This window comes from Lynx rufus, unplaced genomic scaffold (assembly GCF_022079265.1).
Source record: "Lynx rufus isolate CCGP_SWC_20201006 ecotype Redwood Valley unplaced genomic scaffold, mLynRuf1.p SCAF_1, whole genome shotgun sequence".
Classification (NCBI taxonomy): domain Eukaryota; kingdom Metazoa; phylum Chordata; class Mammalia; order Carnivora; family Felidae; genus Lynx; species Lynx rufus.
Window position 1 is genome coordinate 180,672,987 of NW_025814823.1, and position 27,426 is coordinate 180,700,412.

Consider the following 27,426-nt stretch of genomic DNA (forward strand, 5'->3'; position numbering starts at 1 on the left):
TAAACAATTTTAAGAAGAGCAGCAACTTAACACTGCTGTAGTTCATTTAAATTTTCTTTCTCAAAAATACATTCCTAAATATACAAACTATACAATCTTGTCATTTTAATGCTGGTTTTTTGTTGTTGTTGCTTTTTTTTTTTTTAATAATAGAACCGAAACTAAAAAAAAAAAAAAAAAAAAAATCTGTTCGTCTTCACACCGACAAGAGCGCTAGAGGGCTTGTGACCCAGTACCTTCATATAACACCACATAAATAACTTTAGCCACAGTCTATGTTCACAGCGTGGTCAGTGGAACAAAGGAAATACTTTTCTGGCGATTAGACATCGTCTGCAGAGAGGGTCGGGATATTCATCCGAGGCTGGGTAAAAAATGCCATCTTCTCCCTGCAAAAGAGGCCAGCCCTTTAGACATATTATGGTCAGGATCATTCTTTGTTGTAGGGCTGCCTTGTGCACTGCAGGATGTTTAACAGCATCCCTGGCACCGTGGGTCAGCATCAGCTCCCCCCACCCCCTTCCAGTTGTGACAACCAAAAATGTCCCCAGATGTTACCAAAGGTCCCTGTGGTGCCCACGTCATCCCTGGTTGGGAACCTCTCATTGAGGGACATTGGCAGGACCAGCCACCTTCAATTCAAGTTATGGGCCTCTCTGAGTTTAAAAGGGTCCCTGGGTCATTTGTAGTGTTGTTTGTCTTAGATTCCCAGTTGCTTACAAAGTAAGAGATGTCCAAATACAATTACGCAAATGACAGTATATTTAAAATGTTTCTACTCCAGAAAGGCTTTTTTTTGTTTTTTTGTTTTCTTTTTAGCAGCACATACACAACCATGAGTGCCTTACCTGAGAGATATCATGAGTCTAAACGCAAGGCCCTCTGTGAATGGGAGGTCCCGGCCAAGTGGCATTTGGGGCCCTCCCATGATCTGGCTGGATCCAGGCAAGAAGATGCCTCCCTGAGACTCTGGCAGGCAGCAGGCAGAGCCAGGGAGGCCAGGCGAGCATCCGTCACCCCAGGCTTATGTATCATTTCAGCCAATCCTCCATAATGACTGGTGATGGAAATGCTAAGAGGAAAGGCCAGAGCAGGTGGCTCATTCATTAAACAAGAGGAGCTAACAAATTAGCTCGAGTTGTGTGGGGACTGATAAAGACAGCTGAGGGAAAGCACTGTGGAGCCCACAGAGTGCCAGGGATGGCTCGGCAGAGCATGTGCATCTGTCACAGGGAGAGCTGGTGCTCTGCCAGCGGAGGGGGCTCAGGACAGCGGCCAGTGAGACGGAGGCCAGATAGGCTGGGTGTGAAAGGGTGGGGCCCACCTGCATACCTGAAAGACTGCACTTCCGGGGGCTCCTTACAGCTCTGGCCCCGAAGCCTGTGCACATCCTTGGCAGCTGCCCGCATCATCTTGTCTGTCTGAAGCTCACCCTTGTGCTCTGCTCGGTCCATCTGTAGGGCAAAGCAAGCAGGGCTGTGAGGTGGCACAGGGTCCTTAGGGCCTCTAGAAAGGGGCCAGCCAGAGAACACTTTCTAGCACAAATGAGGGGTCTACTATAGTCAAGAGGTCTGAGGATCGCAGAACAGACACACTCACTGTTTCTGTTCCACCAGGAACCTCTGCTCACAAAGGTGAGAAGTGATCCCACCGTCTGCCAGGGTGGACAGGTTTTGGGGGCCAGGGAGCTGAATACCCGTGTGGTATGGAGATGCGTGCTGCCTAGTGAAATGTGTGCTACCTTTCTAATCCTCAGGGTCACCTAGAAAGGTAACTATGATACTTACTTCTACGTTACAGATGAGGAAACTGAGGTTCGGGCATGTTAAGACATTTCTTTAATGTCAAACACCTAAGAAGTGGTGGAAACACAATTCCAATCATGCAGCTGTGCCCAAGGGCTTTGGGAACATTGCACCCCTTCTTCCTAAGGCAAACCTACAGAAGCACTTTTGAGAACAAACCACAAAGAGCCCTGAAGTATCCATGTACCACATACTTGAAAACACTGCTTGATGATGGAATTTTGGTCAATGAAGCCATCATCTAAATGTTTCTTTAGTAGAAGGTCATTATCAGTCAGTCATGGATGTACTATTCTTTTGCTATTGAAAGGCCAAGTTTTCTTAACTGGTATTTTCTTAAGGCAGGGCACACAGGGCACATATGTACTTGTTTTCTTCTTCTTCTTCTTTTTTTTTTTTTTTTTGCCTTGCCAACCAGGAACCTCAAAGATAAATGTAATAGACCACTACAATTAAGTTAGGGATATGTTTATTTCCTTCTCTCCTTTAAAATGTTCTCTAACTTTATATTTTCCTGTAATGCTCTTATTATAGCCCTATTATAAGTATACAGGGTATAAGTGGTAAATTAGAAATAAACATTTCTGGAACTTAAAAAAAAATTTTTTTAATGTTTACTTTTGAGAGAGAGAGAGAAAGAGCACAAGTGGGGGAGGGGCAGAGAGAAAGAGAAAAAGAGAGAGAGAGAGAGAGAGAGAGAGAGAGAGAGAATCTGAAGCAGGCTCCAGGCTCCAAGCTGTCAGCACAGAGCCTGATGTGGGGCTTGAACACACAGACCATGAGATTATGACTTGAGCCGAAGTTGGATGCTTAACCGACTGAGTCACCCAGGTGCCCCAATGTTTCTGGAACTTCTGAATTACCAGAGTCAATTTGAAGTCCTCAGGCCAGTCCAGACTTTAGAAGCTCACCACCACTTTCCTACTCTAAGGCATTATCACCTGTATTAAGAGCTGAGGCTTCGGCTAATGGCTCTCCCAACAATCCAGGCAAGTATCTTCTGTAAGGTTCTTTTTGCACGGTTCGGCTGTGAGCAGAGAAAACTAGCAAAGGTCATGCCTGCCATGGGTGACAGTCCAGGAGTGGCAGATAGTATATAAATGAGTTGAAAATGGACTCTGTGTATTGACCATATGTTGTTATTTCTTCATGACAGGCTGGGACCTGTCAGCTTACGAGCCCACTGGTGTCAAAGTCAAGTTTTACGCATCCAATTGCTTTATTTATTTGTTTATTTATTTGAAAGAGAGAAAGAGACAGAGACAGAGACAGAGAGAGAGAAAGAGAGAGAGAGAGGGCACACACGTGCCAGGGAAGGGCAGAGGAAGAGGGAGAGAGAATTCCAAGCAGGCTTCATGCCCAGCACAGAGCTCAACACAAGGCTCGAGCCCACAACCCTGAGCTGAAATCAACAGATGCTTAACTGGCTGAGCCACCCCCACCAACTGCTTTAAATATAGCTCAGATTTTTTTTTAGCCATTTAGAAACTGCCAGCTCTACATACCCCATGAAGCTGTACCCTTTGCTAGCCATTGATAAGATAAAGCCCAGGGTTATAAAAGACCCTAAGCCACTGCTGCTTTGGAGCTCTCTGAACTGGAAAGTCCTCCTGTGTTGCTGAGGGACAGCATCTAGATGCCCGTGCCCTTTCTCTACTGGCATTTCCCCTGCCCTCCTCCCCTCTAGGTGGTGACCCAGAGCAGTGGCCATGGGGAGTTCTCATGCTATGAGGGACTTCTTCCACATGCAAACTTGTATCTTTGGAGATGCCCACTCTGTGGGACCACACTGGGCAGACACTGGGGCAGGTCAGCATTTTGTATTTACTCTATTATAAAGTGTGTGTCCCAGCGCAGATTAGATACCCGATGTTTGATGAATATACATGTGAATAATAAGGCCTTGCACACATAAACAGGGAAATACAGCAAAAGGGTCTGGTACCCAGATCAAGAGTTAATAAAGTTTACTGGGCAAAGGGATTCCTTGGTCCCTTTGCTGATGGACATGGGGGGCCCTGGGAAAACTCTCAGTGGGTCACAGGATTGTAGGAGCTATCCAAAGCTCTGGTCTCCCTCCCCTGCAGCAGCAGATGGTCCCCAGGGCAGAGGGAGCCATCTCCCTTGCCTCTTGCACAGCCCTTACCCGCTTCTCCAGCATCCTCAGCAGCAGACGGAAGCGCTCGTCCTCACGCAACCACTGTGGCAACTCCTTCTCCCCATGGCTCTTGGCTTGTTCAAGCTGCTCCTTGAGCTCCTTCAGCACTGAGATCTCCTGAGTCAGCTGGCTGTGCCAGGTCCTGGTCGCCTGCAGGTCTAGCTCAAGGTCCAGTGATGTGCGGATCAGGCGCTCAGCTCGCAAGGATTTGACGGATGAAGGCTGCAGGGGTAGGCATAGCTCTGACTGGTTATTAGAGGGCTGGGTTCAGTGAGCCCCTACAAACTGCTCCCCTGACCCTCAAATACCCTTTTGTGTTCAACCGCAGGCTTCCACTCCTTCAAAAATGGGGCTCGCCCTCCCCCAGAGCCTGTCGATTTCTCCCACTCCCACAGCTTATCTGTTGAGCACCTGTATGTCCCAGGCATGGCGCTGGGAGGTAGAGCTGAGATTCTTCCCCAGGCAGGTGGCTCCAGAACCACCTGCTCACCCTCCACACTGCCTGATTGCCCTGCTCTCAGTGCCCCGATTCACACTTGAGTTCTTGTCATTATCCTGCTCTGAAGTTGTTTCTTCCTCAGTGCAGGTCTGAGCTCCCTTGAGGGCAGACATTAGGTCTTCTCAACTTTATGTTCCCGTAATGGATGAGTGTTGGTTCTGCTTGTCCAGCACTTGCTTCCCCTTGCAGTAACAGTGCCCTCATCTTCCCTTGGGGATCCACTCCTACTTCACATTCAACCTACATGGTGGTTCATACGGGACTTCAGGGACGGGAATGTGACCCGAAACTTGGCAGTGAGAACCTCAGTGACTGTTTCAGGGGTGAGTATGTTATCTAAGCCTAGCCAATAACCTCCAGTACCGGCACTTTTGCTTAAAAAAAAAAAAAAAAAAAAAAAGCCATGGGAAAAAAGAGCATCCTTTACACACAGTTTGTTAAGCCAACAAGATATCAACCTGGAACTGATCGTGCCCATCTTTCCTACCATACGGTGTGACCCTTTTTAAGAATTAAGCTAGGGGTGCCTAGGTGGCTCAGTTGTTTGAGTGTCTGACTTCAGCTCAGGTCATGATCTCGTGGTTTGCGAGTTTGAGCTCCACGTCGAACTCGCTGCAGTCAGCACAGAGCCCGCTTCGGATACTCTGTCCCCCTTTCTCTCCGCCTTTCCTCCGCTTGCACTGTCTCTCAAAAATAATAAACATTAAAAAAAAAGAATTAAGCTATCTGGGGGGAGCAGTGCCATGAGAGGGGGACTGGGGCTTGAGGACACTGTCTCAACAAAGGATCAATTCATGCCTGCAGGTCCAGCATTCTGGGGTTTTCCACTAATGAGCCAGTGAATTCTCCTTTGCACTCTCCAGCTAAATTTGAGCTGAGTTCCTCTTATACCCATACAGATACAGTTATCTGTATGGACGAGATCCCCAGTAATACAACCGTTTCTTCTCCTTCTCTTATCACAAAACAATAATGATTTAAAAATGGCTGACTGAGGGAGGCAGAATTCTAAACCAGCCCCAAGTTTCCCACCACCAACACCACCCCCTACCCCAGGCACGCCCTCTCTGTATAATGCCCCCTCTTCAGTTCAGGGCTGGGGGCACCTGTGAATACCATGGGATAGCACTCCCATGATTAAGGGGTGACTTTCCTGGTGGGCCTGACCTCATCCACTGAGGCGAACTGGGCCCTTTCTGGAAAGAGATCTCCTGCCGGCCTTGAAGAAGCAATGTGTGTTGTGAAAAGGGCCACATGGCAAGGACGTGAGGATGACTTTTTCATCCATTTCCTGCATCTAGCAAGAAAAGACAAGGGATTCTGCCAATGTCCCGGGGGAGCCTGGAAGTGAATCTTTCCCTACTCAAACTCCAGATGAGGATGTAGTCCGCCAACACCTAGATTTTAGCCTGATGAGATGCTGAGCAGAGAATCCGGCTATCTGTGCCTGAATTCCTGACCTGTGGAAACTATGAGATCCTGAATTTGTATCGTTTTAAGCTGCTAAGTTTGCTGCGATGTGTTATGCAACAGAAACCAAACATAATGACTAACAGATTGATCTGAGAGATGGCACATAAGACATTACTGCCAGAGCTGAGCCATCCTCAGTTAAGGCTGGCAAGCATGCTTTTGGGACCGTGAAACAGCTCAGTGCACAAGTTCAAGTTCTATAATACCCTTTGAGGGAGACCATCATCTAGTGTGTGTTCATAAAGGAGCAGGGTCAGGAAATTCAGTTGAGTGATCTGTGTGACTCAAGTTCTCAGAGTAACTCATGAGGCTCTTTTGCTTTGTTCTGACTGATGTCCAGCCTTGGAAACCTGCCTGGACAGGCCGAAGCAGAGAGAGACAGAGCTCAGGCAGCAAGGGGAAGAGGGACTGCAGGACCCAAGGGCCCTGGCCCAGCCTCGGGACTCTCCTGCCTCTCAGAACAGAGTTAGGATCTGAAGGAAACGTGGGCTCAGATCCAGCAAGGGTTCTGTCAGGAAGTCTTCCCATTGGCTAAGGGAAAAAGAGGTGAAGAGGGGGAAATTGTGCAGGCCTGTCTTGACACGGAGTTGTAGGAACCACAGGGGGAGCACGTAGGAGCTTCCATGGAGGCCTTTCTCCAGGTGTGGATCATGGAACACCTGCCTTATCAAAATGCAGTTTCCAGGACCCCACCCCAGCTACCGAATGAGACTGTCTGGGAGTGTGGCCTGGGAAATGTGCACCATCAGGAACCTCCTTAGAGGACTCTTGGTGCTCCAGAGACCCTGCAGCACCAGACAGGGCTGGAGGAGGGGGGCCCCAGGTGGGCGGTGGGCCATCCCTGTCACCTGAAGCCATGTCCACAGGCCCCTGCCGCCAACACTTTTGCCCTTCCCTATGGCCTTCTTTCTCCTGTGCTCTCTAGTTCTTTCTGGAGCCTTGGGGGGTGGTGATGATAGACAAAGGTCCTATTCCTGACTCTTCTGTCTGCAGCAGGTCCACAGGAAGTTCCTGTGCTTGGTGCTGCTGGTACTCTCTCTCCCTGCATGTTCTTTTCGCTTTGCACTCTCTGCTTGTCTTTCTGACATTCTAACTCCTGCTTCTTCTGGTTCTGCAAACTCACCAGAGCTGCTGTAGAGTCTGTGCTGAAAGCCCAGAGTGGGAAGGGCTGTCTGCATCCCCTACAGCTCTGACTGGTAACAAAGTCCATACCAGGAGCCAGTCCTTTGCCTAACACCACTCGGTCCCCATCCCTGAGCCAAGCCTCCATCAGGCAAGGTGGGACCTTCTCTGCAAAGGCAGCTCATGGCCTCTCCCTAGTGCTCTTCCAGCCGGACCGAGAGAAACCCATTTGCACCTCCCCGTTCCCGGTTGCTGCTTGGAGGTGTCTGGCTTCTCTGCCAGCAGGGAGGGCTGTCAGAACCTTTGCTCGGTCAGCTGGATGTCACGCTGAGCAGAGTGGAGCAAGGGGCAGGCTTCCATCAGTGACTGTGAGATTTTGAGTTGGTTAGCTCTTAATGACTTGATGCAAAAGCAACATTGTTCAAACTGGTGGCTGAGAAGAAATGGTCAGACAGGGGGGTTGTGCTCGTGAGGGGTGGGAATGATGGCGGAGCAGGTGTACAAACGGCTTTGAGGTGACTGTCTTACCCTCTTCATCCGGACACTGCGCCGCTCCAGGGAGTTTCGAACAAAAGGTGGCTTCTTGGACAGCGTGGAGCTGTCACTGTCACTTCGGTTCAGCTGCAGGAAAAAAGTCCTGGGAAGTTAATTGGGGCCAGAGTACATCTGGAAGGCACGCTGGGGCCAGAAGGGTGTTGGGGTTCCCGTGTGGTTGGCAGCACAGTGGGGCTGACACCAGACAGTGTGACGCCAACATCTCATGCCCCCCGGACCTACGACACCAAGGCCTGTTCGCATCCACTGTTCCCTGTCACCTGTAGAGCCCGCCTTGATGGCTCAAATGGAGCGGCTGTCAAGATACATGAGAAATATGAAATATGAGATAAGACCGGGCAGACCGGCTCTGTGAGCTCCTGCCCTCCTCAGATTCCCTTCAATCACTCAGTTATCTGGACTCTCCCCAGAGGGCTAACACTCCCCCTCCACGGCCAGAGATCAGGAAGGACGCTTTTCTACTGAGAGTGCCCCAGACAGCGGAGGACTGGAGAGGGAGGCTGGAAGGGCAGCCCAGCCCAGGATGTGCAGGGCACAGGCTTCTTTCTCAAGTCACATTTCTGAGGTGGTGGGATGGCCGCAGGCAGATGCCGCAGAGCCTGTTTGTTCTGGCAGGCAGCTGTCTGCTCACTTCTCAGGCCTCTCCTGAGTGTTTGTGTCATTGCTTTTGTGGTTACAGATAAGTACTAGTGATAATGATATTAATAGTCCTGCAGTGCAGACGCACATGGACACGGGCAACCCCAGGGATGTAACTGACAAAAGCTACTGCAGGAGGCAGTCTTTACAGAATCAGAAACAGAGTAACAGTAACAATACATGCCATGTGCTTTATGGACAGTTATATTTAATCCTCAAACAATCCCAATGGAGGGAATTGAGGCCCAGGAAGATTAAGACACTTTTACAAACCACATGGCTGGGGAGCATCAGAACAAGAGTTCAAGTTCCAGTCAATCTGACTCTAAGGCTGGGTCCCCTCCTGGCCCCCAGGATGCACGGAGGGCTCAGAGATAAAAAGGATCTAGAGAAGGAGGGGTGGGCCATCTTGACTGGGGTGGATTTGTACAAACGGACTAGCTGGATTTCATACCAGGAGGGGGCTTTGGCCCACACTGCTCCAGGCCAATGCTAGCACTCATGGAATGTGTGTGATACCAACTAGAAACACCGATCAGGACAACTGATCCTTATGTCATAGTTGTTCTGGGACTAAAGATGATGTTAGAAAAGAGTGATGAAAACTACATTAGGTCCTTAGCCTTAATTTTTCCTTATGTGAAGATGTTTGGTTGCATTTACTCTCAGACATGGTAGAGAATACTGTTGCTTTATTATTTCCATGTAATGGTTAGGGACACTAGGAACAAAGAGGTGAAATAATTGACAGTTCTGGGCAGCTAGTTCAGGAATGAGAATTTTGGAAGGCCTGTTTTCATCAGGTCAGGATGAGCCAACCAACACATGACAACACTGCTGGTGATTGTGCAAGTGTCAAATACACAGGGGTCGTGGAGAACTGCAGGGAGTGGAACACATTGTCCCTATGCTCATGGACTTCAAGTTCAGTAGGGGACCAATCCAGGGCAACTAATCAAATGACACAGGCTGTGCTGATGACCAAAGAAGGGAGATACCCAGCAGAGGACACTTGGTGTGCAGAAGTGTGGCATCAGGCCAGCAAAGTAAACTATTCCTATGTACCCTGGGAGAGGGCAAGGGAAGTTTTTGGGAGGTAGCTCTGAGTAACAGAAGGGCTGTGGGCTCTAGGGTCAGACCCCTGGATTTGCACCTAATAAGCTGTGTGACCCAGAGGACAGTACTCTGACTTTCTGAGTCTCAGTTTCTGCATCTGTGAAATGGGGTAAACATGATTTGCCCTGCAGAGTTGTTGCTGAGATTAGATGACACAGAAAATGTTTGTTTTGTAAGGAAATGGTGCTTATTAGCATTTGCAACTCCATTCCATGGGTGGGGAAATCCCCACCTTCTGACTCACAGTAGGAGACAAAGCCCACCTTCCACTAAGGAAGCTGGAAGCACCAGAGTCTTGCTTTCCCGGTCTCACTTGCAGCTAGAAGCAGGCGTGGGACTAGGCTCTGTCCATTGCATGCAACTGCCCAGGCTTTGAATCATAATCTGGCTAGCTGGACCCAATGCTGTTACTGTGCCTCTCAGATTTCACCAGACCACTTGCTTTTGTTCAATGAGCGTGCCCTTTCTGGGAGTATCTCAGGGAGAAGCCATCCCTGGTGAGCAGTGGTGCCCACAGCAGCAACCACAGCTTCCCTGGCCTCCTATAGGGTCAGGACTCTCAGGGGGAGGGATCAATATTGAACCCTGTGGCAGGAGTGGGACCAGCTGGGCCACGTCTGGCAGCAGCACTGGTATTATCCTCACTAGACTGGTTTTGTGGGATGATTTTAGCTGTGGTCTGGCCTGCCCCTCTTCCTGCCTGATTTCTGAGGCTGGTTCTACAACCTTCCAATGAATATGTGAGCTCCTCAGTTTCTTTTCCAGGAAATTCTTTCCTGCATATACTGCTCACAGTGTGTTTCCACTGTTTGCCATTAAGAACCCTGATTGGCACAGGACTTAATGGTAGGAAGTGGAGTGCCAGAGTCCCAGACTGGAAAACATGGAGCTGGCTGTGTACTGGGGGCAGGCTGGGGCACAGACCCCAGTATTTCCTGTGGGGAGTGTGGTGATATTCATTTTGTGGGTTCAAAACAGAGGGTTAAGTTGTCACCAGACCTCATGCCATCAGGGTTTTCAGGGAAGTGATAGGGAAAAATTCAGGAAAAATGTTGTACCACTGGCCTCTTTTTGCAGCCTTCAGTAAAATTTTACAAGAAAGAGACAACCTGCGGCTAAAGTGGGACAGTCAGAAAGCAAAAAGGAAAAATACTGGCATCCCTGCTTTTTGAAAGTGCATGTTATGCCACTTTGCTTTTACAAAAGACCTACATTGGTGCCTGTTTTCACTAGTTGAAAGACATGTGAAGGAGGATTTTTACTTTCGTGAAAAAGGCAAAAAGATAAAACAACACCTAGTGTTTCTTTTGCAGTGAGCCCTCATGGAGGCAGCGGCACCCTGAATGTGACAGGGGCACCTCTGAGCTCCTTCCCCAGGACCACACCGAGCATCTCAGCATCAGGCTGCCACAGCCTTGAACTGTGTCTGTGAGCATCTCCATTAATTCTGCACATCTTTTAGCAGGATGCATCGTAAGGCATCAGAAAAGCCTAAGAGAGGTTATTTTTCAGGTCTGGAAGGGCTAAAAACGTTTTCCACAAAAATTAATGGTAATTGCTTCTCTGCTTTATGCCACTGTGGTGTTGCCATACGAAAGGCCCTTCCCATCTGTTGCATGTGATGCATGCTGCCTAGGAATTTCTTAATTTGCAGCCTTGCCGGGTTGGAAACTGGTCCAGATAATGAAATATGGGAAGGGCCCACCGTCATGCTAGGTGTGTTATAGATGCTTAATAAATAGGATCAGAACTCCTTGTTATGTGAAAATGCCAGTCCTGAGAAAGGGCCGCTGAAAGGGAGTCCATCCAAACAGGGGACCAGAATCTTACTAGTAAGTACTGGGGAAAAAACTTTGAGACTTTAGTTGGAAAAGAGAAACACTTTATAAGAGTTATTACCTTCTATCTTCCATTTGACAAAATTACAACTGCGTTCGAATTCTGATGAAAAAGAATGAATCAATCATTTCTTCTGGTGTGATTTTTCTGTCAAGTGACATTCTTCACTTTGTGTTTGAATTCCAGGGCACAGTCACAAAAACAGCAATTTTGCCAAAACCAGAGGGTGTTCTCCATTACCCTAAGGGCTTTTCTAAATCTTTCAAATTATTCACACTTGCAGCATGAGTTGGGATTTTTCTCTTCTTCAGCTGTGATTCAGGAATTCCCTAACATCAAACTTACATTCAGTGACTTCAGGAAACTCTGTACCTTTCTCAAGATAGGCAGCCAATGGGCAGATGCTGACAAGCTCAAACGATTAGCTAGAGGCTTGACACAGAAGGGAGGGGTTTCTGTTTATTTCTGGGAGGGACGTGGGGAATAACTGGCAAGTAGCTAGTAAGTTGGTTACACTGCCATATTATGAAAAAATTAGCTTCTCCAATATAATTCTGGCTTTGGATACTGAATATCAGACATCGAAGATATCCCTCGGGGCACCTGGGTGGCTCAATCGGTTACGTGTCAGGCTCTTGATCTCAGCTCAGGTCACGATCTCACAGTTTCGTGAGTTCGAACCCCACATCAGGCTTTGTGCTGACAGTGCGGACCCTGCTTGGGATTCTCCTTCTTTCTCTGCCCCTCCCCCATTCACACTCTGTCTCTCCCAAAATAAATAAATAAGCTTAAAAAAAAAAAAAAGGAAGAAGAAAATGCCCCTCAATATCCCCTTCCCCTTCCCAAATAACATAGATGGTTAATTGACAGGTTGATGCAGGCGGGTTCCATGGGCCTTTCCTTCTGTGATGACTTACTGGATCACTAGACAAGGAAGGTTCTGCTTATGCTTCCAGTTGTTGTTCGCTGGTTCTCTGTGCAGAGGGGAAGGAAGGATGTTGACATACCACTGAGCCCAGGACTCAGGTAAGGTGTGCATGTGTCATATCTGTGCCATCCCTGAGGAAGGTTGGGAACCACTGAGACGTGGTAAGCGCTCAAACCCTTCACTTACAGGATGAAAGATGGAGGCTGGCCTACAAGGGGCAGACTAATGAGATAGGTAAAGGCATGAGGGAAAGAGCCTCCTGCAGGATTTCTGAACTCCAGGGCAGCCTATAGGAGAAGGCTAGCAACCAAAATAGGTAAAGAGGGCCAGGTGGCCAGAGGGAACTTGAAAGCTGCTCTTCTCCAATCATCTAAGGGAAGCTGCCCCACTGCTTAGCTCCAGCCAGCTGTTGCCATGAGACAATGTGTGGCCCATGGTGCCAGACAGTTTATTATTTTTTTTTCAAGAGAAACTAGAATTTTATGTTAAATGTCTTCATTTTTATTTCATTTTTAATTGCCTTCCCTAAGTTTTCAGTGTTGGCAACAGGTTCAATTAAAACCAAACTTGTGACTAAATGGTACGGGCATGTTGCCTTTTTGCAACCTCGGGCTGCACACCGGATCGCCATGGGAGTGGGGAAGAAATGCCAGCTCAGGGATGGTGAGGGGTCAGTCTGACCTCAGCAAGCGGTGGTGTAGAAGGGAAGGGCAGGATGTAAACAAGGAGGGGACAGTTGGTTGGAATTATTAAAAATTGGCCACGTACTGGTTACCAAGCTTTTCCTACACTTTCTCTAATGGAGTCCCTAAATCAATCCTTTGAAGTCAGTCTATTAATTCCACATGAGGTGAGGTATTAACTTTCCTGAGGATACCTGACAAAGTGAGGGTAACCAGAACTTGCACCCAGAACTCTGTGAGGCTGAAAACACTCACCACTCTATGGGAAGCAGGTACTCTGGGAGGAGGGCAGTACCACACATTTGCTTACCCGGCACACATACTGGCTTTGGGGTCCTGGGGAGAAGGTCTTAGAGCGGATAATGGTGCTCCCTCGAAGAAACGGCCCTGGGGATGGTGTGCCCACCCGTCGGTCCTTGGGCCGCACCACTGTGGGAGATGGGGCCGGGGTCTCTGTGTTGGTCTCTTTGTCCACCTGAAGAAGAAGTCAGAGCTTTGAGGCCACTTGTGTCCACAGTGTATAGGCCACCCAGCCCAAGACTCGTGGGGCTAACTCCCTAGCCATCCCCATTCCTGTCATGTGGACTTTGGCCCACAGACATAGTTGGGGGCTTCCTAGGCCCTGGCCCTGCCAGCGAGGACAGTGTCCAAGGCCCCAAGTGCTGGCCCCTATTCCTCCATGACTCCTGTGGGCTGGAGCACATTCAGTCCCCAAACAAGCTCACGTGAGCAGTATATGGATGGATGTCCTCAACTTCATACCCTCAGGACTTATATGCCAACCACATTTTGACAAAGCCACATCCAAGGCCTCCCCTGCTGCAGCCAAGTGCTTTCCTGGAATTTTGGAGGCAACCTGCAAATCTCCTATTTTAAACTCGGCATTCAGGTTTTCTACCATCCTTTCATAGTTACTGGCAAAAGACAAACGACAACATCTAAATGCAGGGTCCTGTTAGGCAAGACAGTGCTTTCTAGAATTTTGAAAAAGGTGCCTGCTTTGGCTGGAGAAATTATGGCCTCTTGGTGGGGAGCTGTTGGAAGGCAGCCCTAAGTTCTTCTCCAGCCCCTCTTGGCCAGGTACCTTTGTGCAGTGCACAACTTGCAACTCCAACCCTGCCTGCACACCATGGGGTGCTCTATTTCCTGCCGGTGGAAAAAACAGAGAGACCTCTATGGAGAGTGAAGCTGGTTATAGTGTGTAACCCTAAGTGCAGCAGGGAAGGAGGTGGTGAGGGGAAACTGACTGGACTCCTTTTTCCTAGTGCACTTTGGGCAGATCCAAATGAAGAAATACATTCTTCTGAAACCTCAGAGCTGGTCTGCAAGGTCAGTATTATGGTCTCCATTTTAGAGATGAGCAAATGAAGGCTGGAGAGGGATGAAGGCACCTGCCTAAGACTACACAGCAAGAGGGTAGCAGAGCCAGCATCTGAACCCAGACTCATCTGGCTGCCAAGCTTTAGGTCAGTCCAGAGAAACAGGGGAGCTGTGGAGGGCAGGAGAGATGAGGGGAGAGCCAGCCTCCTGTGGTTCATTGTCAGAGATGACCCCAAATACAGGCAGGACACTCCTCTGCAACCTTCTGCAGGTCACCCTGTCCCAAGGGCCTGTCCCCTGATGATGGAGGAGCATTTTCGGAATGCCTAGACTCAAGCACTGAGAGCTATTTCTCCAAGACAGCCCTTTCTGCCTCCCTGGCTCTGCCTACCTTTAATGCTGGGTGCTCATCCCTATGCGGCAAGGCTTTCTCAGCGAAAACATCCTCCTCTCCCTCCTCCTCTTCCTCCTCTGCTGCTTCGTTCTCGCTGGTCTCCTCGTACCTCCTGTGATGACAAAGAGCTTTGGTTACCTGCCCAGAGACCACTCTGAGCTGCTCACCTGTCTTTAAATGCACCCAGGGCAGGGCTTCCAAGCCTTTTCACAACCGAGGACACATTTAAACAAACCAAAAAAATTAGTGAGGTCTAATTGACATACAGCAAAATGCGTTCTTATCACTGTACAGTTTCATGAGTTTTGACCCATGTATTCCCCTGTGTAGTCATTGCCACACTTGAGATACAGAACATTCCATTACCCCGAAAGGTTTCTTGTACCCTTTCCTATTTAATCTGTCCCCATCCCAAGCCCACCACTGATCAGCTTTCTGTCACTACAGATTGAATCTGAGTTTTCTAACATTTCACATACATGGAATCAGATAGTGTGTGCTCTTTTGTCCCTGAACTATGCTGGTGCCTGTTCACTTCTTTTTATTGAAGAGTAGCATTCCCAATAGGATGGACAGATCGCAATTCAGATAGCCATTCATCAGGTGATGAACGCTTCAATGACTTCCATTTCTTAGCAATTATGAATAAAGCTTCTTAAAGACATTCACCTACAATTCTATGTAGATACAGGTTTTCACTTCTCTTGGCTATTGTATTAGTTTGCTGGGGTTGCCACAGCACAATACCACAGACTGGGTGGCTTAACGAACAGAAATTATTTCTCACAGTTCTGAAGGCTAAAAGTCCAAGATCAAGATGTGGACAGCTTTGGTTTCCTCTGATGCCTCTCTCTCTGGCTTGCAGATGACCACCTTCTTGATGTCCTCAAGTGGTATTCCCTCTGTGTGCACATCCCTGATGTCTCTCTGTGCCCAAATTTCCTCCTCTTACAAGGACAACAGCCATACCAGATTAGGACCTACCCACATTTTGATGGCCTCATGTTAACTTCTTCATTTCTTTTAAGGCCCCATCTTTACATTACAGTCACATTCTGAGGTATGAGCAAGGGTCAGAGCTTCAGCATATGAATTTGGATGGGCGGGTGGGGACACAATTCAGACCGTAACAGATGTATACCGAGGAGTAGAGCTGGATCATACAGTAAGTATAGGTTTACCCCTTTAAGAAACTGACAAACTGGTTTTCCCACCGACAATATTATGAGAATTTCAGTTCCTCATCTCTATTTGCTATTGTCAGTCTTGAAGTTCAGTCATTCTGCTGGGGGTGTGTTCATATCTCATTGTGGTTTTAATTTGCACTTTCCTGCATTTACTGACCATTCGTATATTTTCCTTCGTGAAGTATCTGTCAGAGTATGTGGCCTGCTTTAAAACTTGGGTTGTCATTTTATTACTGAGATGTCAGAGTTCGTTACATCTCCTGGATATGAACTCTTCGTACATATTTGCTCCACGTCTGTGGCATGTCTTTTCATTTTCTTTTTTTTTTTTTTTTTTTTAAATTTTTTTTTTTCAACGTTTATTTATTTTTGGGACAGAGAGAGACAGAGCATGAACAGGGGAGGGGCAGAGAGAGAGGCAGACACAGAATCGGAAACAGGCTCCAGGCTCTGAGCCATCAGCCCAGAGCCCGACGCGGGGCTCGAACTCACAGACCACGAGATCGTGACCTGGCTGAAGTCGGACGCTTAACCGACTGCGCCACCCAGGCGCCCCTCATTTTCTAAATAGTATCTTCCAAAGAACTTTGGTAGTGATAAAGTCCAACCTGGCAAGTTTTTTTTCTTTTATGATTTGTGTTTCTTCTGTCCTAAGAAATCGCTGCCTGTCTCAAGGTTACAAAGAGTTTCTTTTATATTTTCTTTTAGTAGTTTTATAGTTTTACTATATGATCCATTTCAGATTAATTTTTGTATGTGGTGCTCAAAGGTTTTATTCTATATGGATATCCAATGGTGTTCTGGTACCATTTGTTGCAAAGAGTTTATTTTTGGTAATATCTTTCACAATGATTCTTTCCCTTCAGACTCCAGGGTTGGGAGGAGTTCTTGTGGCAAAGGGACTGCATTTGTTAATTGCTAATTTTTCTTTAGTCCCATTTTTACTTCTCAAAGACATACATAACTGCCAGGCTTCTGATCAGCAGGAGACAGAGTTGCCATACTGAGTCAAAGGAATTCCAGCCAAAAGCAGAGAATTGGACATCCAGTCAGCTGGCTCAGTGAGACTGTGGACAAAAATAAAATCTCCCTTGGGATTTTCCTGATGGGGAGAAAAGATCTTGGATCTCCAGCCCCAGTCGCTTGACCAAAACCTCCTCTGTTCTTAGATGGGGACCAGTGCTAACAGAGACTCCTTGCTCTCCCACCCTTGCTTCACATCATCTTGATCTACACATAAAAGGACCACTGAACATGGGAACACACAAAGAGCACCTCCCTAAGAATATGGCAGATGCCACATTGACCAGCATTTAATGAAGGCTTACTAAGCGCCAGGTGCTATGCTAAGGCCTTACAACAACACTGAAAGCAATTATCGTCTCCATTTTACAGATTCAAAAGCTGAGGATCAGGAGGTTGACAGGCCTTGTCTCATGTCACAGACCACGAAGTGGTACAGCCAGGTTTCCAATCCAAGGCTGTCCAACTCCACTGTAAGTGCTTAATGACTACAGAAGTCTTTTCTTTTTGACCGGGAACCTGATCTAAACATTTCTGGAAAGGAAAAAAAAAAAAACTCAATTGTAGAGAAAAATGATTAAAGTAGACATCTTTTCACTCTTTAGAGTGGCAAAATATATAGATATCAGATAATATCAAGTGCTGGTGAAGGCATGGAAAATAGGCATATCTCCACAGGGAATAGACATCAGAGCAGCCAATTTACACTCTGAAGTCACTTTAGCAGTATCTTCTAAAATAAAACACATATGTATTCTTGATTAAGTACTGTAGTTAGACTATATTGAGTATTGGAGAGGGTGTAGCTTAAGGGTCCTTTTAATCGCTGCTGGTAGGAGCATTTGCTAGTACAATCTTATTTGAGAACTATTCTGCAATGCCTATTAAAATATAAAGCACACATGCCCTGAGGCCCAGCAATGCTATTTCTCAACCTCTGCCCTAGACAAACACACACAAGTTCTCAAGGAGGCAAATACAAGGACTTTCACCCTAGCATTGTGATTATATTCTCTTTTATTTTCTAATACTCTTAGAATTTTGTTTTGCTTGTGGATCTTAAAAAAAAATCCAGTCTTGTGATTATATGCACTAAAGAAACCTAAGAAAATAAAAGGAGGGAGTAACTATGGTACCCTGGCCCTTGGGTGCTGAGAGAGAAAGAGTGGAAATTAGCACAGAGGGCCAGTCTTTGGGGGACCTCCACACATGACTCTGGAGTGCAGCAGGCACAGCAAACCTAGTTAACATTCCAGGACCAAGAGAAGCCTCCAGTCTGGGGAGGGGGGCGGGGTGGGGGTGCTGTGGATGGATTTACTCCAGTACAGCAGCTCTGGGATTCCCAGTCCTCTTTGTAAGTCAGTGTCTAGGGAAGTTTGAATGGCAGGGGTGGGGAGAGAGGGGGCCACAAAGGGATAGAGAACAGAAGGCAGTTGCTAGGGGATGGCTTGAAAAGTCTCACCACAAGCTTGGAATTTGGCAGAAACCACTGATCTTGTGCCAGGGTTTTGGAACACAGGTCCTGGGCCTTTCCGGCATCAGACCTTTGCACAGCCTAGCCTAGCACAGCAGTGTGCCACAGAGAGAGAGAGAGAGAGGGAGAGGAGAGAGGGAGAAGGAAAGGGGAGGTAGAAATGAATGTAAAGGGAGAGGAAAGAGGGGGAAAGAAAGGGACACAGGGAGGGAGAAAGAGAGAAAGAGAGAAACTGAGATAATTTAGAGAGAGCCCTAAAACAAACAAATGAACATATAAAAATTCAGGGACCTTACCCCACCCTTTATCACATGGAGAAATAAACAGTAAAAGAGAAGTGTGCCTGTGGGCCATATCCAGCCTACCGCCTGTTTTGGACAGCCCAAGCTGTGAATGGTTTTTATATTTTTAAATGGCTAAAAAACACAAACAAACAAACAAAGAATGATATTTCATGACCTGTGAAAATTACACGAAATTCAAATTTCAGCGCCCATAAGTAAAGCTTCAGTGGTGGGGACATGATGGCAAGTATCATCTACAGATACTTTGATGCTGTAACAGGAGGGCTGAATAGATGCACCAGAATCCACAGGGCCCACAAAGCAGACATTTACTATCTGGACCTTTCCAGAAAACATTTGCTGACCCCCTTCTGAGACCAAAAGTATAACTGGAGGCTGTAACAGAATAATGCAGAAGAGCTACTGAGTGCTTCCCATGGGACAAAGTCTGTGCTAAGTGCTTATCTTATCATGTATAATTCCATTGAGTCTACAAAATACCCCATGTGTTGTAGACACTCATTAAATCTGTATTTCACAGAGGCAGAAATGGAGGTTTAAAGCCATGGTTCTCGGCCCTGGCTGCACATTAGGATCACCCAGGGAGCTTTTAAAACTTACTGATGCTCAGGCCTCACCCAGACCCAGGGTCCCACAGGAAGCTGGTTGAGTAAGACTCAGAATCCCTATCTGTCTGAATTCAGAGCACGTGCACTTAAGCCCAATTGTACTTCCCCCAAATGGCAAATTCACAGGCTGTGGTCATTTCTGAGATGGGATTCGCCTTCTCCCTTCCTAGCTGGGAGCTGGCGTTCCTTCTCATTTCCTGAATGATCATTTCTACCATCTGTTGGGTGTCCGCTATGAGCTTTGCGCTTTATCTTCATTATAGTGGCTTTTCCTTTAGTGGTCTGCAGTAAGTCCACTCAGTCAGTGTGACGTCCCACTTTTCCAGACGAGGCTCAGCCAAGGTTAGAATGACTGTCCTGACAGTGGCTGCCCTTGTGGTGGAGGGCAGTGACCGGCCCAGACTGGGCTTCCAGAGAGCCAGTAATGCTCTGCCTCTTGATGCGGATGCTGGTCACATGGGTAGTTTGGTTTCTGAAAATTCACTGAGCTGTACACTTAGGGGAACTTTTGTGTGTTGTGCCACGCCACAAGAAAAAGTTAAAAATGCTTTGCCAAAGGTTACACAAAAAACCATGAAGCTAAGATTTGAATCCTGGTCTATACTATTTTTTCCTAAATGTGTACTGAGACTTTTCTTTCAGGATACAAGAGACTAAGAAGCACTGAACCACACAGACAGAACGCGGTCTCCAGTTCTTCTGTGGACACCGAGGAGAAGTCTCTCTCTGGAAGCATGTCTCTAATATATCTGGAGAGAGAAGACCTCAGGCCTGGAGCCTTAGCAAGCAATATGTCTAGGTGGGTTTTAATGCTCTTGCTTTATTTTCATTACATTTAAGTTTTCCAGTTACCTTCTGAGGCAGACATGGCTCATGGTCTCCCTAGTATCCATTTCTACTTTCTTAGTAACAGAACCCTGATTTCTGTATCCCTTGCAGTTAGGTAGGCCAAATGGCTAAGCTCAGCCAGTGAGAACCAAGCAGAAACTGCTGGGTGGGACTTTGAGGAATGCTCCTTGGTTAAAAAGCATACAGGCACATTCTTTTGTCTTTCCTCTTTTCTGATGCTTGCCTGATGGTTGGTGACTCAGCAGCCATTTTGAGCTAGAAAGAAGCCTCAGTGATGGCAGTCACCCAGTAAGAAAAGCAAAGCAGAAATAGAGGAGGACACTGGGTTCCCTGTAATGCCATGGAGCTGACAGATGAGGCCTGGATTGCTTCTTCCCATTCTTCTTTTTTTTTTTTTTTTTTCAACTTTTTTTTTATTTATTTATTTTTGGGACAGAGAGAGAAAGAGCATGAACGGGGGAGGGGCAGAGAGAGAGGGAGACACAGAATCGGAAACAGGCTCCAGGCTCTGAGCCATCAGCCCAGAGCCTGACGCGGGGCTCGAACTCCCGGACCGCGAGATCGTGACCTGGCTGAAGTCGGACACTTAACCGACTGTGCCACCCAGGCGCCCCATATTCTTCTTTTTAAGTAACAAAGCAATAAACTATCTTACTTAAGGCTATTATTTCTCCTCCCTGTTCCCAGCATGCAAATGAAATTCCTTATTGAAACATCTTCAATTTATGGCAGATGATATTTACTTTCCATTTATAGTAATACAAATTTTTTTTTTTTTTTACCAACGTAAGTGTGAGTCAAGTTAGACACTAATACGTGACCTAGCATGAGTGATTTATAGCTCACAAAATGACAAACTGAGAAGAAATTTTGGGAACTATCATACCAGGCTATACACAGTTGATTTTGGAACAACATGGATTTGAAGTGCACTAGTCCACTTATATGTGGATTTTTTTTTTTTTTGAATAGTTACTTCTGATTTTCTTAACATTTCCCTTTTTCTGGTTTATTATAAGAATACAGTATGTCACACATACAACATACAAAGTTTATATTAATGGACTGTTTATATTATTGGTAAGACTTCTGGTCAGCAGTAGACTATTAGTAGTTAAGTTTTGGGGGAGTCAAAGTTCTGTGTAGATTTTGGACCATGCAGTGGCTCAGTGCCCCTAGCCCCTGCGTTGTTCAAGGGTCAATTGTACCGCCTTGTTGCCTATAGAGAACCCATGAGGAGAGAGGTTCTCTGTCTTCCCAGGGGAACACTTCTCTTGGTTGCCCTGGAGTTTGGGGAGCTCATTCCTGCATCCAGGTCCACGCCAGATCAGTTCCTGAGGCCCAAGTGAGCCCTCACTTACCAGCTGTCTTCCAGGGTCTGTGTGTTGATCCTTCCCTCCTGCCTCTTCTCCAGCTCCACTGCTGTCTGTTCCAACAGAGCAGACACGGCATCCTGTGCAGACAAAGGCCCAAGGGTTCATCTGCATACTACTTGCAAGAATCACAGCTTAGAGTGTGAACTTCCCCGTGAACTGAGACTAACACTGAAGTCCAGAGTGGGTATGTGTCTTGCCCCAAGGTCACTTATAAACTGGAAATACAGCACTTAGTTCATCTAATTTGCGGTTCTCCTGAGAATAACTCCTGTATGCACAGACAGACTTTTGGAAGACAGTCAAGTTTAGGAGTTGAGTGAGGCAGAAATATAGGTCTCTCGCTGTAAAGAGATTATAGCGTAGTCAGGGAAACCATCACATGAACTGTCAATAATGTGATCATGTGAAACAATGTGATAAGGACTTTGCCAGAGGTTAAGCTTTGGATATTTAGGAACAACAGAGCAATGGCAGTGTCAGGTTGGGGTTGCATTCAGGGAAGACTTCCTGGAGGAAGAACATCTATACTGAATGGTGTCTACAATGAGGAAGCCTGTGTGACTTGAAGAAATTAATCTGAGACTCAATTTCCTCCAGAGTAGTTTCTAATAACTACTACAAAGGGTTGCTATGAAGATTGAGAATATATACATAAGATATATAAAGAAGAGTACCTAGCACATAATTAGCACTCAGTAAATGGCAGCTCATAGTAAAGCAAAAACTGACCTTGTAGCTTTCTGAGCACATGGCTAATTTGCAAACACCCTTTATAGTGTGGGCCAGAGCTTGGAAAAATCCCTGAAATTTTCTTTTAGGGAACAGGGGACTAACACCAATTGAAGGCCTGGTATACGTCAGGCACTGGACAGACAGCTTATGTGTAACATCTTATATAATCTCTACAACTATTCTGAGAGATAGAGATTATGATTATTCCCTTGAGAAATGGAACAAGGAAACTAATTGTGCCTAAGGTTGGTGTCACTTACCCAAGGACATGCTCCAGAAAGTAGAGGATGTTTTCAAGATATTTGCCAGCTCATGGACTCCTTTTTGGAGTGAGGAAGACCTAGCTTTGTTGTTTATTGGATGTATGTCCTTAGGTAACCTTTCTGAGCCTTGGTAAGTGGCACATAATAAACAGGACAGTGCCTGACACAAAAGGAAATGCAGGAGGGGCGCCTGGGTGGCTCAGTCAGTTAAGCGTCCGACTTCAGCTCAGGTCACGATCTCGCGGTCCGTGAGTTCGAGCCCCGTGTTGGGCTCTGGGCTGATGGCTCAGAGCCTGGAGCCTGTTTCCGATTCTGTGTCTCCCTCTCTCTCTGCCCCTCCCCCGTTCATGCTCTGTCTCCCTCTGTCTCAAAAATAAACAAACTTAAAAAAATATTAAAAAAAAAAGAAAAAAAAAGGAAATGCAGGAAATGATAAGGATTATGAAAAAGAAGGAAGAGGAGGAGGAGGGGAAGGGAGGTTGGGAGAAATAGATTTGATCCTTCCCCTTATCCTTACCACCTGACCTAGCCCATCTTCTCCATTGAAATTCTGGGCAATGACTGTCCAAAGTAACCAAGTACTGACAGAAGGAAGACACACTACAGAGAATTATGAGCTAATTTGAATCCCAAACGCTTTCTGTTTGGGATTCCAAAAGGATCCTGTATGCTGTGACACTCTATGTCCAAGGGCAACTTCACTGCTTGGTTGAATCTTCGCTAGCAGATGTGAGCTTCCCAAGTACAGAAAACAATTTCAGGACATTAAAAAGAAATTTTTTTTAATGTTTATTTATTTTTGAAGGAGAGAGAGAGACAGAGCATGAGCAGGGGAGGGGCATAGAGGGAGGGAGACACAGAATCCAAAGCAGGCTCTAGGCTCTGAGCTGTCAGCACAGAGCCCAACGCGGGGCTCGAACCCCCAAACCGCGAGATCATGACCTGAGCTGAAGTCGGACGCCCAACTGACTAAGCCACTCAGGCGCCCCCCAGGACATTTTAAAGTGTATTGCACTAAAATGAAACCAATACATATTTTTAAACCCAAAATAGGCAAATGTAAGATTTTTAAGAAATATACAATAATGAAACAGATACCATTTATCAAGCACTTACAGAGTGCTCTTCACATATACTTCTTCAAACCTTCCTAACCACCTTTTTAGATAAGGATTTGGCATGAAAAAAGAGGTTCAGAGCGGTGAAATGACTGATCTGTCACCCACCTAACACACCCCGGTCAGTGTTGTTTTCTGCTGTGTCTTACAGCAAGCCTCCACCATGGACCACTATGCAGATAGCAGTATCTCAATAAAGGTTACTTTTCTACCTTCTACAGGTTGCTCCTTCCTTTTCTACTTCATTAAAAAAAATCATAAATTAAGGTTTTCATCAGGCAAGTTATACCATGGCAAGCAAAGTGCAGAAGGGGGGAACACAGATGAGGAAGGGGAAGGTTGCAGATCGGGGGCTACCTGCCCGTTTGCAGAGGTCTCTCCTATCTCATCATCTTCTTTGTTCCAATACCCTCTGTTGCTTCCCCCACCTCTGAGGCCCAGTCATCTCCAATTCTGGGAGAGCTTTTCCTGTCATCCATCCAGATGCTGCACACCTAGGAGGGTGGTGCAAACCCGGGGCCCAACTCACCGTGCTTTCAGGACCTGGGGTGGGGACCTTGGCTCCCACTGGCTTGGGCTCCCTGCTCTGCTTCTTCAAGTATTTGTAGCTCAGGAGGTTGTACCAGCGAGTCGACCTCTCCCCAGACCGACAGACCTCAGCCAGGCTGATCTGGGCACCTCCCTAGTGGAGGACAGGAAAAGGCATAAACCAGGGCTGACAAGGTATATTCTGACAAGGCTCCTGGGGAGAGTATGAGAAACATCCCCAGATGAGATAGCAGCTTCCGGGAGGAGGAAAGGGCTGGTTGTTAATTATTTCCAATAACTCATTTATTCACTAACTTACTCATTCATTGGTTTACTCATTCACCAAATCTTTACTAAGCACCTATCGTATGTTTTTTTTTTTTTTAATTATGACAAAACCCATAAAATTTACCATCTCCTGCCCCCAGCTTTACTGAGATGTAATTGACATGTAACACTGTACTAGTTTAAGATGTACAACATAAAGATTTGGGTGGCGCCTGGCTGGTTCAGTTGGTAGAGCATGCGACTCTTGATCTGAGGGTCCTGAGTTTGAGGTTCACGTTGGGCATAGAGTTTACTTAAAAAAAAAAAACAATTTGGCATGGTATTTATTATGAAATGATCACCACAGTAAGTTTACATCCACCACCTCATGGCTAGAAATTTTTTTTCTTATAATGAGACCTTTAAGATCTCCTCTCCTAACAACTTCCAAATATGCAATACAGTGTTGTTTATGTACCATAGTCCCCACGGACTACAGTGCATGGTTAGACCTTATTTACCTTATGACCGGAAGTTTGTACCTTTTGACCCTTCACCCATTTCTCCTACCCCCCACCTCTGACAGCGATCAATCTGTTTTTCGTTATTATGAGTTTGGTTTTATAGATTTCACATGCAAGTGAGATCATACAAGTATTTGTATTTCTCTTTCTGGGTTATTTCACTTCATATAACGTTCTCAAGGTCCATCCATGTTGTCACATAAAATTTGCCATCTTAATTAAAGTGTATATAGTTCAGTAGTGTTAAATACAGTTACATTGTTATAAAACAGATATCCAGTACTTTTTTCATCTTGGAAATCTGAAACTCTACACCCATTAAGTAACTTCCCTCTTCCCTTCCCCTGGTCCCTGGCAACCACCATTCTACTTTCTGTTTCTGTGAATTTGATGACCCTAGGTCCCTCCTATAAGTGGAATCACACAACATTTGTCTTTTTGTGACTGGCTTATGTGATTTAACACAGTGTTCTCAAAGTTCATTCATGTTGTAGCATGGGACGGGATTTCTTTCCTTTTTAAGGCTGAATAATATTCCATTATATCAAGAGACCACATTTTTAAATCCATTTATCCACTGATACACTTTTAGGTTGCTTCTGTCTCATGGCTATTGTGAAGAATGTTGCTATCACTGGGTGTAACCTTGGATATATACCCAGTTGTGAGATTGCTAGATCGTATGGTAATTCTATTTTTAATTTTTTGAGAAACCCCCACCCTTGTTGCCATAGCAGCTCTGCATAATGTTTTACCACCAACAGTGCACAAGGGGTTTCTTTATTCCACACCCTTGCAAACATTTGCTATTTCTTGTCTCTTTGATAACAGCCTTTCTAAGAAGGGTGAGGTGCTATCTCACTGTGACTCTGATTTGCATTTCCCTGATGATTAGTGATGGTGAGCATCTTTTTCTGTACCTGTTGGCCTTCTGTATGTCTTCTTTAGAAAAATGTTTATTAAGAGCCTCTGCACATTTTTATATTGGATTTTTTGCTTTTTTCCTATGGAGTTGTATGAGTTCTTTATACATTTCGGGTATTAACCCCTTATCAGATACATGATTTGCAAATATTTCCTCCTATTCAGCAGGTTGCCTTTCCATTTTGTTGATGATTTCCTTTGCTGTACAGATTTTTAATTTGATGTAGTCCCATCTGTTTATTTTTGCTTTTGTTGCCTGTGCTTTTGGAGTCAGATCCAAAAATTATCACCAAGACCAATGTCAGGGAAGAAGATTTTGAACAACTCAAAGGGCCAGCAACAGGGGACTGGAAGAATAAACTATAACATATCTACACAATGGGATATTATATAGACATGTATAAAAAATGAGAAAGATCTCTAGGTGCTGATGTGGACAGACTTCCAGGCTGTATTGTTAAGGGAAAAAATAGAATAGTGCAGAAGAGAATATGCAGTATGCTACTTTTTGTATAAGAAATGGAAAGAGAGATAAGAATACATATATTCTCTCTCTCCATATATATATATATATATATATGTATATATATATATATATTTCTCTTTCTGGCTTATGTATATATACATACTATATTGCATCATATTTGAAGTGCAAAGGGTAGTGAACATTATCACATGCACATATGTGCAACAAGAAATAATGGGAAGATAAAGACAACACTAATCAAAGTGGGTAGCTATACAGGGTAGGTGGTGGGATTGGGTGCAAGGGGCAGGGAAGCAAGATTGCTTTTGAGTAAACCTTTCTATACAGTTTTTCTTTGAATGGTGTAAATGGATGCCTTAAGATGAAAACAACCTCCACAAAATTAATCTCACTGAATATAACCTCCCAGAGAGGGGATTTATTTCCAGTGACTTGACTTTTTACCATACATCCTTAGTGGAAAAAATGACCAAATACTTTTAATCATTCTTCCCAGGTCTTACTATTGTTTCAACATGTCCTCTTTGGAAGAGCCCTGACCAGGTTTGGGGTTAGCAAATTCACTGTCCTGAAACACAAGAGTGGCTGTGCCAGCGGGTGGTAGAAATACCACAAGCTGGTTTGTGAAGTGGGCAAGTAGCTGAGTGGAGGCTTGGGTGGTACCTGGGATGGGGAGGGGGCTCCCCAATCTACCTGGGATCCTTTCTACCAGTTTTTCCTTCTATTAGGATGCACCAGGGCATGGCATGGACTGTGCAAACTCATTGTGTGTCTAAAGGTTAATTTCTAGAACAGTGGTGAGCAAGTGGAGAAAACAAGGTAAATGGCTCCTACCTGCAGGACTAGAGTCCGTTCAGGAATTAAATACCTGTGCATTTTAGTCACCTATAATAAATTTAAATATACACAAATATGTGTATATTACTCATTTACTCACTTAATAAATATACTCTGAGCACTTTGCAGACTCTGGAGCCATAGAAACATGTAAGACAGGATGTTGCCCCCAAAGGGGTCACACTTTCTTGTGAAGACAGACAAATGTGTCAGATATTACAGTTCAGAACATGCCAGGCCATGTTTGAGGGGCAAGGGGGAAAGAATATAATGACAGCTTTGAGGTGTAACACTGCCATCAGATTATTAATTCCAACAAGATATACTGTCTATTTTGGGCTGGCTCATAGGTATAAATGTGATCTACTTTGGTAAATGATGCCCTGTGAGGGC

General features: G+C 45.8%; 1 protein-coding gene across 2 annotated transcripts in view; it reads right to left on the reverse strand.

Moving 5' to 3' along the window:
* Nucleotides 1-322: 322 nt before the first annotated feature.
* Nucleotides 323-27,426, reverse strand: part of WWC1 (WW and C2 domain containing 1) — a 153,896-nt gene continuing 126,792 nt past the window's right edge. Inside the window, exons 16-23 of one of the 2 annotated variants that reach the window (XM_047073130.1) lie at nt 23,996-24,148; nt 21,339-21,430; nt 14,529-14,643; nt 13,128-13,292; nt 7,586-7,678; nt 3,952-4,185; nt 1,333-1,454; nt 323-389 (exon numbers count right to left, since the gene is read on the reverse strand). In XM_047073130.1, the coding sequence (XP_046929086.1) occupies nt 323-389; nt 1,333-1,454; nt 3,952-4,185; nt 7,586-7,678; nt 13,128-13,292; nt 14,529-14,643; nt 21,339-21,430; nt 23,996-24,148 (1,041 nt within the window). Of the gene's footprint in view, nt 390-1,332; nt 1,455-3,951; nt 4,204-7,585; nt 7,679-13,127; nt 13,293-14,528; nt 14,644-21,338; nt 21,431-23,995; nt 24,149-27,426 lie in introns of both variants that reach the window. The other variant, XM_047073140.1, reaches the window with a different exon arrangement.